The sequence below is a fragment of the Chlamydotis macqueenii genome, chromosome 5 (genome assembly GCF_036417535.1).
Source record: "Chlamydotis macqueenii isolate bChlMac1 chromosome 5, bChlMac1.mat, whole genome shotgun sequence".
Taxonomy (NCBI): domain Eukaryota; kingdom Metazoa; phylum Chordata; class Aves; order Otidiformes; family Otididae; genus Chlamydotis; species Chlamydotis macqueenii.
The window spans coordinates 41,618,320-41,636,987 of NC_141560.1; the positions used below are offsets into that span (position 1 = coordinate 41,618,320).

Genomic DNA, 18,668 nt, shown 5'->3' on the forward strand with positions numbered 1-18,668 from the left:
TAACTCACCAATTAACTGGTAACAGTAAAGTTCAGTGAAAGGCAGACTTTTGTACACATTTAAATCAAATCAGCATGAGGCAAAATAAAGCTGTGCCTTGCTGTGGCTCAGTACAGCTGCCTTCCTACCCTACCTTGTGCCATTTCACTGTAGAGGGTTTTACCACAGGAGGCGGATTTTTTTTTTCCCACTTTTTTTCCAGGCTCTCAAAGACTTTGTAAACCAGAACATCGTCTCTCTCTGAGGTTTCCACCCAATCTTGAAACAAGTAAATACCCTACAAAGTGCTCAGCAGCATCTAGCATAAGTAGTGCTAACACAACTGGGAAAAATGTATTGTGTTTAGGTGCATAAAGACTTTCATGGATCTGGTGCTCCTTTGCAATATTTTATTTTTAATTAATACATTATTAAATGGTTAAAAGACACAAGAAAGCAATTTCTATATAGAGTAGCTAACAGTTATGAGAACAAACTTTTGTTCCCTTTGTGTTTGGCAGCAGACAGCAAGCTCTGTATTTTTTCAGGGTTTTCCAGCAAAAAGTTCATCTGAGAGCAGTGATCTGGGTGCATTTCAGATGAGGTTTTCGTGCACACGCATCCATCCTCACTGCTAAAGCAAACATAACACCAAGGCCCCATTTATAAGCATGCCATGTGTTTCACACACGCCTTTTTACAGTGAGACGCAGAGAGATGCTTTCTCCTCGCAGTGCCTGCTTTGGTTTTCACGCACGCCACTCAAACAGCCATTCAATAGCGTGTGGCACAAGGCCAGGCAAGACTGGGCACAAGGAACAAACATACAACCTTTGGGGAACAAACACACAGCATTTCAGTGGCCCATTCCCTTTTCTACCTGAAAGGAAACACGCACCAAGGAGCAGACCTGAGCGCAGGTCAGCGATCAGCTGTACGTCACTGCAGCTATGCTCTAGAGGTTTGTGGGTTTCGGGCTGTGCAAATCAGCGTGCTCTGAACCAGAGCGAGCCCAGATGTGCTTTGGGGACAGCACGTGCCAGCCACCAGCTCCCAACAAGCTGCGTGGACATGACTGTACCCAGAGTGGGTCCCTCCATCCCGCAGAGTCCTCCAGCAGCCTCTGCCCTCGCAAATGACCTCCAGCCACAGCGTCAGGCCAGCAACATGCGCCCTCAGTGTCATGCTACAAAAACAACCAAAACAACAAACAAATGCACGCTGATGGGCAATGATACTGCCCTCACATACTTTCAGGCTCTGAAATGCAAAAATATATTTTAAAAAACTATTATAATTTAAGGCTACAGAGGTATCACATGGGGCCCCAAGGAGCTCGGGGGGCACGTGCTTGTCTGTGCCCCTGGGCTGGAAGATTAAACAGCAGTCCCCAGCTCTGCTTTAAGTGTTGGCACAACCTTGGGTGACAATTCTCCTGGCAAAAGGAGCATGACATCATCTTCCCACCTCCTTCCCCACACACAGCCACCTCCCTCACTCTATAACAGGGTTTAACAGTCCCTCAGAAAAGTTATTCTCCACTGACCGGGTTACCTGAAAACCCTGTGGAGTTTTTTTGGCTCTTTGATATTTTAGTGGGCATTTCTGTTTGCATTAGCAGCACTATGAATGCACCAAACACACCCCAGCTACAGGTCTGTGGAGCATTTAGAGAGACCCAATTTTCGCAGCACCGCTGAGCTTCCTTGCTGCTGGGCACGTGATTCCAAGGCTCAAGGAGGTTACAGATCACTCACTGTAGCCCATGAACAAAACAGGGATATCTTTTTCCAGCAGCACAGCATAAAAATTAGGTAGATGAGGTAATACAGTGTTCCTATTTACAGTATGTAAACAAAAGGCAGGTACATCACTTCATTGGTGGTCTTGTTCCTGACACATCTGCTGGATCTCGGTGGGGGCTGCCTTGAATCTCCTGAAGGCCAAGTCTTCCAGCTTCAGTTAGGTATTGGTTTCATGTCAAAAGAAATCCCAGTCCATTGTGAGAACACCAGTGTCCCTGACTGAAATGAGTCCTTTAACCACTGCAGCAGCAAAGTTGCTGTCAGCTGCTATTACTGGGGCTCCCCACAAGCTGCTGCCCCCCGCCCCGAGCTCTCTCCTCCAGCTCAGCCCTTTGCACCTCCTGTGTAATAGCATAATGCTGGAAGACGCAAGCAATAATCTGATGCCCCAAACACATCAGCACAGCGAGGGCATGGAGATGGGCAGGACGATGGCATCACGCACTCCTTGTCCATCCTTCCCGCTCCTGCTGCCTGGTCGAGGTGAGCAGGGGTCAAACACCAACTGGCTGGGGGACCAAGCGCCGGAGCCTGGGTGAATCAGGGCACAGCAGCACATGGGATGTGGGAGCACACAGCCTCTTTGCAGTCATGCTGGAATCAGTTTTTGTTCTGTGCAAGCAGGCTATAGGAGGCACTTCTTCATAGGATCAGCCAGAGAGCCCCATGTGCTTGTATGTGCACATACCTGCACCATGGCATACTGTGCCAAGACGTGCTGCTCTCCCACGCAAAGTTAACAGATCCTGCTGGTAGGACTCTCTCTTCCAAAATAGTGCTCTGCTGCCATCTCACATTTCAACTCAAAATGGCTCACTATTTTTTTCTTGCAGATGGTATCTGATTAGTTCTTATCTTCTCATGGTCTGAATTCAGTTGTACAGTTGCATTCCAGCTGTTAAGACTCCTCAGGTTTTGCATGGTACTCTTTAGCTCAGCAAATCAGCATTGTACAAGGAATATTGCTGAGGCTTACTCATTGTCTTCGCTTGCAGCAGCAGAAGCATTCAGTAGATGCAGGATTCAGGCAATGAAGCCTTTTGTAAATGCTCTCCCTCTGAGCTTGAATACTGGCTGTGTATACCAAAAAGGCAGACTCCCGTTTCTCTGTCTAATTTTGGATTTCAAGTAAAACTAATTCTTGACATCAAGTAAAATTCCAACACAGAAGAAATGTATAAGATTTTCCTTGGAGGTCTCGATGAATATGCTGTGTTTGGATTAAATAAGCCAGAAGCAGGTCCAAATCCTTCACTGCTAGGAAGTTTGGAAACTTCTCTGACTGTGGAGCTCTGTTTCATATTGTGCAGCATCCTTTCCTACCATCTAGGTAATGGTTTCATATAGTGGAGGGCTATAAAGATGTTCCAAGCTCCTAATTCAAGGTAAAGTCTCTCACTGCACTCCAAAGCAAATTAAAACCAGGTGTCATTTTCCCAAATATTTTCCTCCAGCACGGAGGTGTGATAAAGAATTTCCTTTTTTTAATTTGTGCTGTATTTTAGTGTAGCACCTATTAAAAATACCTTGCCTATGATGTTAGGGATAGAAGACAGTAAATGGAAAAGATCTGGGTGTGAAAATACAATGGCTATGCACTCTGTTAGCGAGTTATGTCATCCTACATTCAGTTTACATACATAAGGAGCACAAGCTTATGTCTCGGTCATGATTATTAAATTAAATATACTTGAGTCTATGGTAATTATTCCCCTCAAGTTTCTGGTATCAAAAGCTTGTTTCAGGCTCTTGACATTTTAATGCATAAAGGCACTACCTGTATAAATCAACATAATCACTCACGCCTTATGCAGAGTTTTTCCTCCAGCCAACGCTCAAAAGAACCGTACTCGCTCTCCACAGCTAATGTCCTCTCTCCTTGAAATGTAACTGCCTCCCTCGTGGCAGTCTGGAGCAGTGTTTCTGTGCCAAACTCTTGCAGGGGAATGGAAAAAAAAGGAATAATTTCTACATCAGCAAAGGGAACCGGCCAGGCAGAATGCAATTGTCCATGTTGCCGTTTGGCCGTTGTTCACAGATATATATGACTCTTTGGCCTGACTTCAAAGCTGAGCCCACCAATTCAGTGCAAATCCTAGATGCTCAGCCTATCTGAAAATCTGGACATTACTGAATGCAAATGGCCAGGACTTGGTTTGTAAAGAAGTATTGAAAAGACACCAACAATGGGCTCAGGATTGAGGGGACAGGCACATCTGAAGAACTATCACTATCACCACCACCATATTCTATAACACTGGGGAGATCCTGGAAGGTCTCTGCTAACCAGGATCCTAATTTCTTAACAAGTAAGACCACAGTGTGAGGCTCTTGTGGTCTGAAAACTTAGGGGAAGGAGATTAAATAAACCCTTTTGAAAGCTAGGAACTTGACCAAGGCAAGATGAGAAATGTGCGGGTTTCCTCAGTTTCCTGCAAATAACGAACACTGCGACGTGTTGTAATGTGACTGTGACATGTTATGATGAGACTGTGATACGCTGTAATGTGACTGTCGTAGCCTTCAGTGGGAAACAAAAACTCAGCCTAGGGGTATCCAGCTCCAGAGTGACTGGGGAGATTCCCAGTCCTGCCGCTTCTCCTCCGTTCTACGGCACTCCGGATTGCCTGGAGGAGCAGATCTTCGTTATTGAGGATGTTGTACTTGCTCAGGTTCACAAGTTTGTCAAAATTTTCAGAGGAGTAGATTAACCTAATGAGGTAATAGGGTGAGCAGTTGTTGTCCAGATTTACTTTGCCTTCTTCCATCTCTGAGAGACCACGCTTTACCCCTGCAGAGAAAGACAAAAGCCACCACAGTGAGGTGAATCTGGAGCACAAAACAGACAGTGTTGTAAGGGACTGATCTACTTTGCAGAACTCACTATTAAAAACAGCCTCCAGGAAAGATTGCACCTCCTCACAGCTTGAAAGAGCCATTCCTGGTCAGCTTTCCCAGCCGCTCCTCCATCCCCCTCCTGCTAAAGCTCAGACCTGGAAATCCCTCAGCAGGGCTGGCAGGAATCATTACCTTTCCCCTCGTTCTGCCCCTGCAGACAGTCATTCCTGGGCAGCATGCCCCAGGGTCCACATCCTTTCCCAAACCCTATAAAACTGACTCTCAGACAAGCCACACACCTGGAACATCCTTCAAAATCCATGATCAGACCTTGATTAGCGGTGATGAGAGTGTATCTGCCAGCCAGAGCAAGTGAACAGCCTAGTACGTACAAGGAGGCCTCGTGATGCTAACCAAGCAGGACTGCCTGTTGCAGAGTGCGGAGGTGCAGAGGGAACAGAGCACCCCACATCAGCTTCTCATTCTTCAACTCAGCCTCAGGTTAACCCAGCCTCTTGGATTTTCCAACATTCATCCTCCCTGTTAGGTCAGGGAGGACATCTTAAAAGGACACCCTCATTGCCTGCAACAGGGACTTCTGCAGCCCCATATTTATGCTTCTACAAAATGTTTAGAGTGACATTTTTTTCTGGTTTTTTACCTGTCTCCTTGCACTCTGAACCAAATATGTCCAAATCACAAATGTACTGTGAGAAGACTGTCAGCAGGGCTACAAACAGACTGCTGAGATATTCCTTATGATGTCCACCAGAACCGCACGAAAATTACACATGAATGTTGCTTGAGACATAGCAGCTTTTGGTCTAACCTAGTGGTTTCTCAGCAGTGTGATCTCAGGGTGCTGGGCACAGGCTGTCACTAGAAGTAGCTGTATTAAAAATGTCCAAGCTTTGCTTCATTGAGCCTCCCAGTATTCAGAGAGCCATATTCTCTGTGCTATCCACATCCAGATACAGCTGCATCTGCCGCAAGCACGCAAAAGCACAGTCTATAGTTGTGCTATGGACACTTCACAAGCTGATTCTCTTTTCTAGAATTTAAATAGTTAAAAGTAAGAAAAATAAGTACCCACATTCCACAAGGTGTCTCTCAGCCATCTAGAAATGAAAAGCTCCACTATTAAACTTGAAATCCATGCAAGCAGGTTGCCAAGGTCCCTCCTCCCCCAGCCACCCACATCAGTTGCTGGCTGTCAGCTTGACTGATGAATCACTGGCTGCTCAGAGACACACAGGTGAGTATCACAGCTCACAAATTTGGGCCTGGAGCGCTGAGAAGCTGCAGCAGCTGCTTTGCTCTGCATAATCTCATCCATCTTTCATTCAGAGAGACTCTAAAACACCTGTTTTACCTGCTAGCCACTGCTCAAGGGCTGTATCTCACCGCGCATTGCCATTTGGACCATCTCCAGCCCCCAACTAACAAGCCTACTTCCCTCTACTGGGTATCTCCTCTGTTCATCCATAGAGTCTCTAACCATGATTCTATTGCTGTATCTCTCACTGCACATATTCTCTGAGCATTGGTGAACATCATAGCAGGAAAAGAGCTTTACTTAATTTGTTTTGCTGTTGTTCATAACCTTCCCCAAATGTTCGCTCAGAGACATCCATTTTGCTGTGGTCCCAGTGCTGTAACACAATTTCGGGTAAAGCTGAAAGGAGAGTGAATGCTCTGTCTGCTGTGTTGAGCAGTAGTGAGGGAGAGCAGAAATCCCCCATGGCCTGATAACTCAAAAGGTGGTGTGTGAGATACATCAGGGTTTGTTGCTGTAAGAGCTCCAGGACAGAGGAAGGTGTCAGGTTAAGGAAGTCAGACAGCAGAGGCACCAACAAGTTACCACCTGTCTGATTTTTGCAGAATATCCCACATGGTGTTGGAAAAACAGCCTGTACTGAGGCTCTCTTGTTCTAACACAGCCTTCATGGTTGCATTCAAAGACAACACATGAGGGCAGACCCCACTGCCAAGGGACTGCTGTGCCTCCACGTGGGACCAACCCAACTGCCTATGTCCCCATAGCAAAGCCACGTCTGTTGTTGAATTCCCTGGAGAAAGGGAGGAAGGATATGAGCTGTGTTACCTGGGAAACTTAGGGTCTTGCTGTCTGTTAATCATGTGCACAGGGCTGCAAACTCATGTGTAAAGCTCTTTATAAGTACAGCACAAGGCTCTTCTCTGTGAGCTAATACAGGCTTTCCCTTACGTACACCACAGACTAGCAGAGCTTTCTGGGAAGCTCTTTCTATTCACTGTCTTTTGGTAAAGGAAGCAACCTTCTTCTCCCACAATGCTTGCACCAACACCATATAATGGCTAGGCCAAGGTAGGACAATTGGTAACTTTTATGCTTCTTACCCTTATGCCAGCAAAACATTGCATCCCCTCCACCTCCTACTATTTATTTTTCTGAATATGTTAACAGAATTACTTGACCTAGCTGTTAGCAGCCACGTGCCCATTCCTTCTGCTCTGACTCTTGGGCCACAAACATAATTCTTATTATTGCTGGAGAGACTTGCTAATTCTCTCCACCTAAATGGAGATTGGCACAAAGGCATGAGAGTATGGGAGAAACAACCAGTGCTCAGCCCGCTTGCTTACTGCTAGGTCTTAAATTGATAGGGGGAAGGTGAGAGAAGAAGGAGCTGGCAGATGTTCTCGGTCTCTTCTAGATCAAGGAGAAATTCTGGCCCTACCTTTTCCCCAAAATCTTACCATTGCAAGTGCTGCCTTCTCCAGTATGCCTTGCAGTGTGAGTTGTGACTTAAAGCCTCGTTCTATCTTGTGTCTTACTCAACATCTGTCAGTCTGCTGTGGTGTGCTAACCTGCCTCTTGAGGAGTACGCGGAGGCTAATCAGTAGAGACATGGACCTGCCTCAGCTACCTCTGTCACATCATTGTTTACTGGATGGAAGATACGGTTTCACTCTGTAAATGGGGAACATAATCTTGGTTTTGGTGAGAAGGTTAACACAACTAGGTCAACAGCAAAAGAGCTGACACCTCCTTCTCCTCTGCCATGGTGGAAACTCATGTACTTGGAGCTGAATGCAGTAACCTAAACCTGGCCTGACAGATATGTGGGCATGCTCATTGATAGCCCAATGGAAGAGGCAAATGCACGTGTATGATGGTGATGGGTAGGAGACAGGATGGTCTCACTCACACAAAGGCTGTGCCCTCACTTAAAATTATTGCTACAAAGGACAAATAAGATCCATGCTGTGGAAAGACAAGTGGCTCAAACTCACCTAGAAAGTATAGTTTTGTTGACTGAACTTACCAGGCTCCTTGAATTCCTTAAAGGTGTCATTCACCAGGGGGAAATGGATTACTATGGGCGCTCTGGGGTCCTCCGCATCCGAAAACACATAACATTCCTTTGGGTTCTTCTGTTCTTCTTTACTTAGCTCCACTTTGGGGAATGGGATTTTTTGTATCTTGCAATATTTGTATGTCATCTCCAATTGCTGTGGACACAGAATGTCATTGCCTTAATGCTAACATTAAGAAAATAATCAGGTTTACTGAGGTTTCATAGAAACACTGTGACAGCTTAATTCAGACCCTAGAATCACTCTGCAATGAATGTGTAGTCTGAAGTAGTCACAGTATAACCCTACTTTCTGCCACCACTCACCACAAGTCAGAAGATGCTTCTTATCACCCTATAATGTTTTTTACAGCTAGAGGGAATGACCAAAAGCCACACTTAGAATTTGTCATGAGGATAGACCAGGAAAGATCAAGGTCATGTCTCCAGTAACCAATTGTTACTGCAATTCCCTGAGGATCCTAGAAAGTGTATGCTGCAATCCGCTACAGAGAAAAGAGCCCAACAGTTTCTACAGTTCTGGTCTTGAAGGAAGTTTCTTTCCTCCTACAAGATACAGTGACTGGTTTGCTACGGAGTATATGATCAAGGCTTAGACAGCCACTTTCATAAAAGTTTTAATAACAGAAGAAGAGGTTTATCAGGGCTGCAAGGAGCAGAGCATGTAAATTTTCTCACCTTGAACACATTCCCCAAACCATAATCAAGTGAGATAATGACATCTACATTCCTCTCTGGCTTGAAAAGTGCTGCACCACTGGTGTTGATGAAATAGCCAACATCTATCAGGCAAAGATATTTCTGCAGCGGTGTCAGATTGTTAGGGAAAGAGTCCAACACAGTGTCTGAAAAAAAATATTTTTGATATTGTTAGTGTTGCATTGGTAGGAAAGGAGGAGCCAGTAATTCTGTCTGTGCTACGTGTTACGGGCAGCCCCTTGGTTGCCCTCAAGACCAGGCTCACCTCCCTCCACAATGCGAGCCCACAGACGTGGCCTCAGGAGCACACTCTCCAAACTGCACGTCTGAGCACATCTGGTCTGTTACCACACTCCCCCAGGCACACTCACAAAGGCAGGCTGTGAGGCAGCCAGGCAGAGAACAGGTGAGACACTGACTGCACTGGACTCACAGATGCTCGGGGGAGTGATTTTTCACAGAATACAGACTTTAGCCGATTTTTTTCCCCCTAAGAACTGGGAAAAATGCAAACAACAAAAACAATTTCACAATATAGCAACAAATCTAACAAATGCAGTACATCACTGCACTTCTGCGTTGCTTGTTTTTTGCTTTTGCATTCTCAGGATTAGACTCCTCTCCCAGGGTGAAAGATCTGACTTCACCCTGCTTTCAGTGATCTCTCATATAAATTACCTTAGCCATGCTGCACAAAAATACCACATCATGCACACAGCATCCCCTACCAACAGCTTAAAATCTTGCTTGAATAAGCTAAACCTCACATTAACACCAAAGGGAGCCAAAAGGGGATTATACCAACTGGCAAGCTGAGATCTAAAGCCAATTTCTGATAGCTAGACTCTTACTTCTCTGCTAGCAACCCCACCAGCCTGCCCTGTAGACAGTAAGTCCACTATTGTTCCCCTGGTACCATTTCTAGTCCAATGGAATAAGAAACATTTTGTCATGGTTTTAAATATCAAAATAGTGGTTTCAGAGTGTTCCTCAAGTTCACAAAATGAGGTAGCAAAGCCCAGAGTAGAGCCCTTGAGCCTTAAATCATTTTGTGCTTAGGTACTTTAAGAAACTGTTGATCACTGAAATACTGCAGGTAAGTTCCAGCATTTCACTTCTTTCAATCTCCCTGAGTCTCCCTGGCCTCATTCTATAGTGTTGACTTAAACCACGCAGAATAACTCTAGCTTGTTCCATAGCCTGGAATGTTTGACAGCAGCTTGAAGTAATAACTCATATTTTTTCCATTCCCTCACTTTACAAAATTATTTGCTTATTTTAGCATTCACGGCTGCTGGGAATTCACAGATTCTGCTGTAATGAGACATTCGCTTGCAATCCCTCACAAAAGAAACAGAGCATACTTTTTAGTTTTATTTGGCCTGGTGAATATTTTTAGTTGAAATTCTGTTACCCCCATTTTCTTATCACAGAGATGGAACTGTGCAGCATTTATTCATGGCTAGATATGTGAATTAGAAGTAGGCATTTCCTCGGGAGAGTCTATTCTTCTATCCCACACACAAAAAGGGACTTTAAAGAAGTCCTGCCTCAGGAATTCCCTTGAAAGCACAAACCCTACTGTAAATGCATTAAACTAATTCCAGGCTCTGAGCTCTCAAATTTCTCACCATGAAAATCAGGCTTTTCACATGGCATTTAAAGTCTTGTTTTAATGGGTCAGATAACCTGAGCTGCAGGGAAGCCTTTAAAACAGCTATATTCTGGAGACTTCACCTACCATGAGGAAGAGCTGACTTCACCTACCCCTCACAGAGCTGACATTTCCTCTTGCACCTAGAGATGGATGCATACCTGGTTTTAGCTTGGTCTCATGCAGGAAGCCAAAAGAGGATATAAAATCTGCTAATTCTTCCCTCTCCAGACTTTTTGTTTCCCTTTTCCCACTCCAGACTTCATGCTTTTCACTTATTTTACTTTATTTGTGTCATAAATATCTACTCTGAGGTAATCTTTAGTGTCCCTATGCTCTCTTCCTCCAAATCCTCCTTGAAATCTGCTTCTACCCATTTGCCTTTACAAAATTGCTAGTCAGCAAATGTAAGGAAAATTATTTTTTTTAACATTTACTGACTGATAATTTTATCCTTCATCCACCCTCTTAAGCTACTTGCTTGCTCCTTCTCTCACCCATGCTAGTTGGTGCTTCTTATGCTAGTTGTTTTCTCCTTCTCTCACTTGTTTTCTTAGACCAGATTCTTTTAGGACACAGACTTTTTGCTTACTGAACATTTTGAAACCACTTAGCACACTGTGGGCTCTGCCTTAATCAGAAAAAAAACCTCCACCATCTCTTGCCATTGTCAGCAAACCATGTAGCAATGGCAGCGTGGGACAGAAAGTGTTGTAACTTAAATGAAAGAGGGGTGATAAAACCCGAGTTGCCCAAGAGAAGGACTCAGAGGAGGCAGAGAACAGGTGTTTTCTTGCTGAAGTTAGATTAACCTTAATAACGTCGGGTCCTCCCACACTGCTACCTGCTCATGGAATAAATGAGGACACTAGGATTACAGGAAGGTTTGTGATGAACAAAAGCTCAGCTCCATCACCTTGCTATCATTTCACAGATTCTTTCACAGATTTTGAGATAAAACTATTCTGACTGTTTACTTTCGCTGCCTGCAGAGCACAGGCCACAGAAAAATCTCTGTTCTATATATATATACCAAGTCTACAGATTCTGTTTAATATGTATATAGTCTAAACCTAAGTGGCTTTAACTTTCCGTTGTTGGATCTTGGTATTTCTGATTCTGAAGGGTTAAAGAAAGGTGTCTGGATGGATAAACCATCAGGCAGAAATACCACACAAATGGGCAACCACATGCGTGCAGCCAGTCCTTTCCTTCATCTGATCCGCATCATAACCTGCCATTTTATGCTTCCAGTGTTACCTTTGTTTCTTGACCTCTAAAGATTCTAACCTTTCTGAATCTTTTGACTATTGTACCTATGCAGAGTGACAAACTTCCTGTAGAAGAGCATGCTTTGACACAAATTACAGATATCTTCAAGAGGTGAAAGAGTGGCCCATGGACTAGTTCATTTTAACCTGTACCCTAAAGAAAGAGACACCATGAACATAGTTCCATCTCAGCAAATTTCTAAACCCTGAGAAAACATCTCTAAATATGAGATTTCCAAAGTCTAAAAAAAAAGAAAATCTGAGATGTTACCTGCACACTGCAGTTAACTCTTTGTTGCAGTTACCTTTCCATTCAATAAATTTTCTCTGATGGATATAATCCTTATGAAATTCTAATCCTCTCAGGAAGTTATGAGACTTTCCCAGTAGCGGCCGCTTGGTCATAATGTCCTGAAACATTTCATACAATTTCCCTGACAAACAAGATGGCGGCTCAATGGCAGTGATATCATCCTCAGGGGAATGTTTTTCTGAAACAGGGAAGGAATTGTGAGAAAAAACATCAGCAATCTGTTCTGCTAGGCACCCTTACCAGCTAGCTGCCCTTGCTATCTTTCTGTGGGTGCCTCCCCTTCCTGTTTCTTGCAGTCTGCTTGAAAACATACGCACATGACCAGTCCCATTTAAACAAAGAGATATTTGGTTTTGTTTAAAGCAAGCACAGTTTTTGTCTCTTACTCTTTCAAATGACAAACTAGCTTTGTACTTTTGCCTACAAGTAAAAGCCACCCTTCTCATTTCCAGTCATGGGCAGAGTCATTTAACAGACTGAGCAAATTCTAAATGAAAAACAACTGTAACTAGCATGAAGTGTGCCTCTGGGTTAAAAATAAAATAAAATAAAATAAAATAAAATAAAATAAAATAAAATAAAATAAAATAAAATAAAACAAAACAAAACATCACATAGTGATCATTCTGATACAGGTGAAAATCATGCTGGAAGATCCACAGCAAAGCAAGAGGGAGAGAATTTAGGGAGCGACAATTTAGGGAGAACATGTGAGAGATTATTCAAACAGTAGCAATAGTGTATCTTTCTTAATCCTCTCCTGAATAGAAAGCACTGTCTAGTCAAAAACAAATACTGATTTTGAAGCTCTTACCTATATCTACCATATCTTTGGCCCATCGTTCCCAGAATTCATTTGAATTTGAAGACCAGTACAATCCATCCAGCAAATTCCTAGTAAAGATATTTGTCCAAAGACCTGTAAGTCAAACCACATGGGAGAAAATGCTCCATCACCTCATTAACCACTGATGAGTACAAGTATCCATGCTACATATTATTGACCCCCGTGAACTGACCCTGCCATGACACAGCTTAAGCAGTAGGTCTCACAGAGTTCAAACATAATAGTGTTGGCACTTCAGTGCTCTTTCTCAAGAGGCAACTACACACAGACCGTTCACTGTACAGTACAGAGTAACAAAATAAGAGGTATCGTCACCTAAATGATGTTTTAGAGTGTTTACTGTGTACTTGTGAAAGAAAGCAGGCTTTGAAAGCATGGTGAAGCCATGTAAGCATAAAGCCCTTCTTTAAACTGATTTATTCTTTGCATTTATCTAAGACTCATTTTTTCCTTTCAAGCATGTTTTGCTTCTGGGGAGTTCAACTGGTCCAGGATCAAAATAGTATTGGCTCCATATGTGAGTCTGCTTTTGGGTAAGAAAGAACTATCCTTCGTCATTAAGCCCTGTGCCAGGTACTCACACGAGGAACAAATTCAATCTCTAGCAGACTTCACAGGGAGAGAAATACAATTTTTGTCTTCACCGGACCCTTGGTTTTGGTATCAAAAGTTAAAACTGTGAGAAGGGTTTAAAATCTGCCTGGGGCAGATGCATTCCTCTGACTAGCTGCTTTTCCCTTTTTCTTTGCCTTTAGAAGCAAAACAGTCAGTCAAAGCAGTTGTTGGAGGTTAAAAGTGCTTCCTTCATTCTTATGGGCAGGGAAGATCAGCGACACCATTCTCAACCCACAAAGCTCAGATGGTTCTCACTTTTGTGGGTTGTTCTAGATGAGTAATATCTTATTTTCAGCTCCTTCTAATTCCACCCCAGCAAAGCGTTGTCTAGAAATATAGTTGATGAAGCTGAAGAGTTGATGACTGGTTAGGGAAGAAAGGCTTATTATTTCCTCAACTTGCCTTCTCCACCTTCTTGTTTGGTTCAGAAAATGGGAAAAGGAACTACAGTGCAACTTTCCCAAATCTGCTCAGGTTAAAATGGAGGACAGGAGGAAAGAAGCTTTAAAAAAAAGCAGAAGTGTACAAAAGGGGTAAAAAGCCCATTAAATCAAGACCTAGAGCAGACCTGCTGGTAAGGACTGTTGTACACAGATCAGTGGCTAGCTAGTACCATGCTTTCTACCATGTTGTGACTAACTATATTGCACTGCTAGGTCACCTTCCAGATAGCAGATCCGAGATTCTGGCAGCTTCTTCACTCGCCTTCCCATGAAGAACTCACTGTCAAAATATTCTGAACGAATGGAGGCTCCGTATTTTGGTATGGTCACCTCATAAGGAGAGAACTCTGCCCACTCTACAAAAGAATTGACACATGGCATGTTTACTATAATGAAAATAAGAGAACAAAACCTTCCCCTGTGGATAAAGCTATCCACATGCTCCATGGATCTTGCTTGTCTCAGCAGCTCTGTACTATCAGTAGCTCTGCATTGCGAACTTCACTGTCTAGCTCCATACAAACCCCAAACCTGTCAGTCTATATGATATAACAAAGCAGCCTGAAGATGTATCAGCTCCAAATCAGAAAGTACTACAGTGTGGGCATGGCCGTGCAGTTTCCTGACTCAAGCTGTGCTGTACAGATATTGCAGTAGAGCAGCAGCTATAAACCTAACCAAATCTACGTACTAGCTGTTTTTTCTTTCCAGTATCTGCTCATTTTAATACCTTTTGTTGAATGTAGCCTGTGTCCATTTAAAGGGTGTCATATCACTCCCGTCATAGCAATCATACTCCACTCCATTTTCATGCCCTTATTAGTGTAGTATTTAGGGAAGCGACAATTACATTTCACAGCACCTCTACAAACTAAGGAACCATGAAAGCCATTTTATAGATGTGGAACTGCGGCAGAAAAAGATCACATCATTCACCCACACTCGCTCACAATGTCTGTGGCAAAACCAGAATTTCAGCCCAAAACTTCAGAAATGCCCTGTTTGTGCCTAAGGATGTTATCCATCAGATCTGCTCTTTCCAATCAACACCCAGCAGTTTGCAAAAAAAAAGACAAAAAAAAATATTGAAAGATGAATACTGAGTCAGGGCACGCAACAGATGTATTCCCCTTTTATTCTTCACACACGCAGGCGCCTTCCCTCCAAATTCTCTTTACTTCCTACTCAGAGTTAGAAGAAACTCTAGGAATACTTACCTCTAAATTTGAAAGTACTGAACTTTTCCTCTTTCACATTGAGGACTGCATAGAAAGGCAATGGGTTTTGTCCATGCTCCAATGCCTTGCGCTGATCCGTGAGTTTGTACTTCCTTGGCTAATCAAAGAGATTAAAAAATCAGAGTAAACCTCTGGAAGAGCATTAGGCAAAAAACACTGGCACAATCTACCTGAGTACGGATAGATATCACACACTTTACATCCCAGAGGAATCTGAGAATCACATTTTTATGAGACACCTCTTCCTTCATGTTCCTGCAGTTTCCTTCCTGGTTGCCTTTTCGATACCTAGTAACTTCTTCATTAATATCCAAGTGCCTTGATTGCCTGCATCCCACAGATCTTTACTAAGGCTGAGACTAATGGTCCCATGAGGACAGATTACTCTAGCTCTTAAGTGTGCAACTAGAAAAAGACTTTAAAAGATCTGACTTTTCAGGGGGGATTGCTCAGTTCTTTCTGAAAGTTTGCCTACTGAAGTTGCTAGCTGTTGGGTGCCCTAGTACAGAGGCACATTCAAACCATTAGCTACCCCGGAAAATCATGGCTACAAGATCCTTTGTTTACAAATCACACTGGGATGCCTGAGTCACTTTGGATTTGTTCCACACACTACGTCGTGCCCTCAAAGAGTAAAGCTCTAAAGAAAATAAACGGATGTTTCCCAAATGTGTGGCAGGACCATGTACATACCCGTTCATGTAAGAACATTTCCTGAACAAGTGACCACAGAGCTGTAAAAGATGACACATGTCCTGCTTTTGCCCTTTCAGCGAGCTCCTTGTGATAATACTTTAGATGATCTATAGACATAAGGTTCAGCTTGCATTTTGTCACTTGCTTTTTTACTGCCTTAAGTGGCCCCTCCAGAGTCTTCTGTGACCAGTCAGCATGTTCGTACAGGTCTGCTAGGGTCCTAAAGAACAGAAATATGAGAAAATCATCATTTATTTGGATGGCTTTGGAAAATTAATATATTTACCCAACCACTTTCATCAAAGAAGAGAATCAGCACACCTAAACTGAAGCTATGATCAAGAGCCAACAGTAATAGCTTTACCAGGGAATTATGTTAACTCATTAATAATGTAAGATTTTGAAAGAGATGCATGTCTCTCACTGTGTAGAAATGTATTGTCAAAATAATTCCAAATACAAGACTCATTTTCTATACGCACCATGTCGAGCCAGAAGCCCCGGTGAGATAGGTAACACAGTCCAACAGATTTAGCTTCTGAAGAGCTAAGAGGTGGCCAAACATAGCCGACATTGCCCTGAGGCCTCCGCCTGTTGCCATAACAGCTATTACTGGGACCTGTTCAAAACACAAGCATTATCTTCAAAAAGTTACTCACTTGCCTACTTGCAAAAGTCTAATTACAGCTTTTATAATTTCCTCAGCAGACTTCATTGGAGGACAATGAAATTAAATCAACATTCAGCCAGTCTTTACTAGTACTTTCTTTCAATTAACCTCCAGATACTCAGTGGGTTCTTTCAACCCCAAAGCTTGGATAAGTTTGAATATGCAGTGATTTTAACTTTCCTTCCTCCCCTTGTTCTTCATAATTGGAATTGCAATGATTAGTAACAGATGACTTTATTATAAATAAAAATAATAAAGTTATATAAATAATTATTATATGACTTTATTATAAATAACAAAAATTGCCATAAATATAATTAAGAATGGAATCAAGGAAGTCCCGAGCAGAGTTCAGAAAAAATATATTAAGTAAACAAAATGATTCTTTGGACAGCATCCATTCAACAAATATCATTCGAGCAAGAAAATAAATGTTCACTTAAAAATTCACCCTGGATCTTGGCAACAAAACATACTTCAGCTGGAGCTTGTTATAAAATGGTCTTTCTCCACTCTAAACAATTTTGACTTTGTGAAAAGTGTTCTGAAAATGAAGAAGAAAGGTAAGTCTAAAGAAGGGACATCACAATTATTTCACAAATATCTGTGAGATTAATTTCAAATACTCCTGTATTCCTACTTAGTTTGAGTCGTCTGACTAGGCTGCGTCTAACACAATGTACCAATGACTCGTATCGTGCTGACCCGCTGCACCACACTGTTGGAGACTCTGGCTTTGAAGAGTGGTATATTATGTCCTCAGGAATTTGACCCACTGAAAACTTCTGTTCTGCTGCCATTCAAATCAATGGGTTTTTCATTGACATGAAAAAAACTACTAGAAATTTAGTGGAGATTGCCAATACTAATTCAATAGACCCACTCTCCAGCTTGGATTCCAACTCACAGACCTCGTGTCCATATAGATCTCTTTCCAGATGAAGAACTCTTTTCAGGGCACTGGCAACCACTCTCTTCCTTTTTTGCAAGAACTCTTGCTCTTCTGGGCACAGATCGTACCCTAAGCGCACATCTAGTTTTTCTGTGCTGAAATATAAATAAATCCAGAGGCACAGGATTTGTGTTTCAAATGTATATGGAACTATTTTCAGCAACTGCAGTCTACTAAATATGATGAAAAATCATGATTCACTGTTCACATTTAGAGACAGAAAAGTAGCTTCCAGTTTCAAAGAAATCAACTGCTTTGCTTCTATGTGGTCTCTTTATTTTCTGATGTTTCAGTGTAAGTCCTACTGCCAGCTAAGGACAGCAAATATGAAAAAAAGAAAGGCTTCTTTGTGTCTTTCAGTAGCTTTGTAAGCTGAATCCTTTCTATTTCTGCTTCGTATAATTTCTGAGCAAAGGGTGAGTTGAACCTAACAAGGTATTTCATGGGGATTTGTACCACAGATTTATACACAAAAAGTACAACGTAAAATATACTCAAATAATTTTGGTTTATTTGTTGTCTGTCTTGTTATTTTACAGTGTAGATTTTAATCTTCAACAGCTTGTACTTCTTTCTATTCATTTCACCAGAGCCACAAATCTATTTTCTTAAGAATACCTGAGTAATGTATGGACTCTGGATGTTTTGCTTATTTCACATTTCCTGTTCCCTCTGCCTTCTTCCCGCTTCTGTGTCACTTTTGAAGAAGCCTCCAATCTCAGTCTTTGGTTCTTTGATGCAAAGCACACTCAGTGACTAAGTTCCTCACTGTTTGAATTATTATTTTTTTTTTTTTTTACATCTTGGTGTGACTCTTTTGCTGCAAGGACGTTTAACTTTGATCTGTTGTGGTGACTCTTTAATGGTGACTTAACTACTGCTAGATTTTGCCCCTAGTCTTATGCATTCTTTGTATCTAAAAAAAAAAGGATACTCTGTTCTAGAATTCACAGTTCAAAGAGCAATTAAACCTTTAGAGAAAAAAAAAAAACAGTCCTCTTACCAATCATTTAGTTGGAGGTACAACTGCAGTGGCACATTCTACAAACAAAGAAATGACAGCAGGAATGTGAATGACTGGGAAACAGAGAAGTTCTGAAATCCAGATTTTCAGTGCCTCCTGGAATGCCCCACCACTACCACTCCTCATAGGGTTTTACAGAAAACAGTAGCAGGAGAGAGAAGGAAAGCAACTAAACATCAAACAAATTCTACAGAGAAGCGAAAGAGGGAGAAGGAGTTCAAGTGGCCAGATGAATGGGGCTGCGAAACAGGATTTATTCCTTACT

General features: G+C 42.4%; 1 protein-coding gene across 1 annotated transcript in view; it reads right to left on the bottom strand.

The window, feature by feature from the left end:
- Nucleotides 1-4,330: 4,330 nt before the first annotated feature.
- LOC104479783 (cytosolic phospholipase A2 beta) overlaps nucleotides 4,331-18,668 on the bottom strand; it is a 28,988-nt gene continuing 14,650 nt past the window's right edge. The window contains exons 11-21 of the mRNA XM_086748240.1: nucleotides 18,383-18,420; nucleotides 17,339-17,474; nucleotides 16,240-16,376; nucleotides 15,755-15,977; nucleotides 15,041-15,158; nucleotides 14,042-14,179; nucleotides 12,733-12,837; nucleotides 11,911-12,096; nucleotides 8,660-8,826; nucleotides 7,931-8,117; nucleotides 4,331-4,575 (exon numbers count right to left, since the gene is read on the bottom strand). Of these exons, the coding sequence (XP_086604366.1) occupies nucleotides 4,331-4,575; nucleotides 7,931-8,117; nucleotides 8,660-8,826; nucleotides 11,911-12,096; nucleotides 12,733-12,837; nucleotides 14,042-14,179; nucleotides 15,041-15,158; nucleotides 15,755-15,977; nucleotides 16,240-16,376; nucleotides 17,339-17,474; nucleotides 18,383-18,420 (1,680 nt within the window). The remainder of the gene's footprint in view (nucleotides 4,576-7,930; nucleotides 8,118-8,659; nucleotides 8,827-11,910; nucleotides 12,097-12,732; nucleotides 12,838-14,041; nucleotides 14,180-15,040; nucleotides 15,159-15,754; nucleotides 15,978-16,239; nucleotides 16,377-17,338; nucleotides 17,475-18,382; nucleotides 18,421-18,668) is intronic.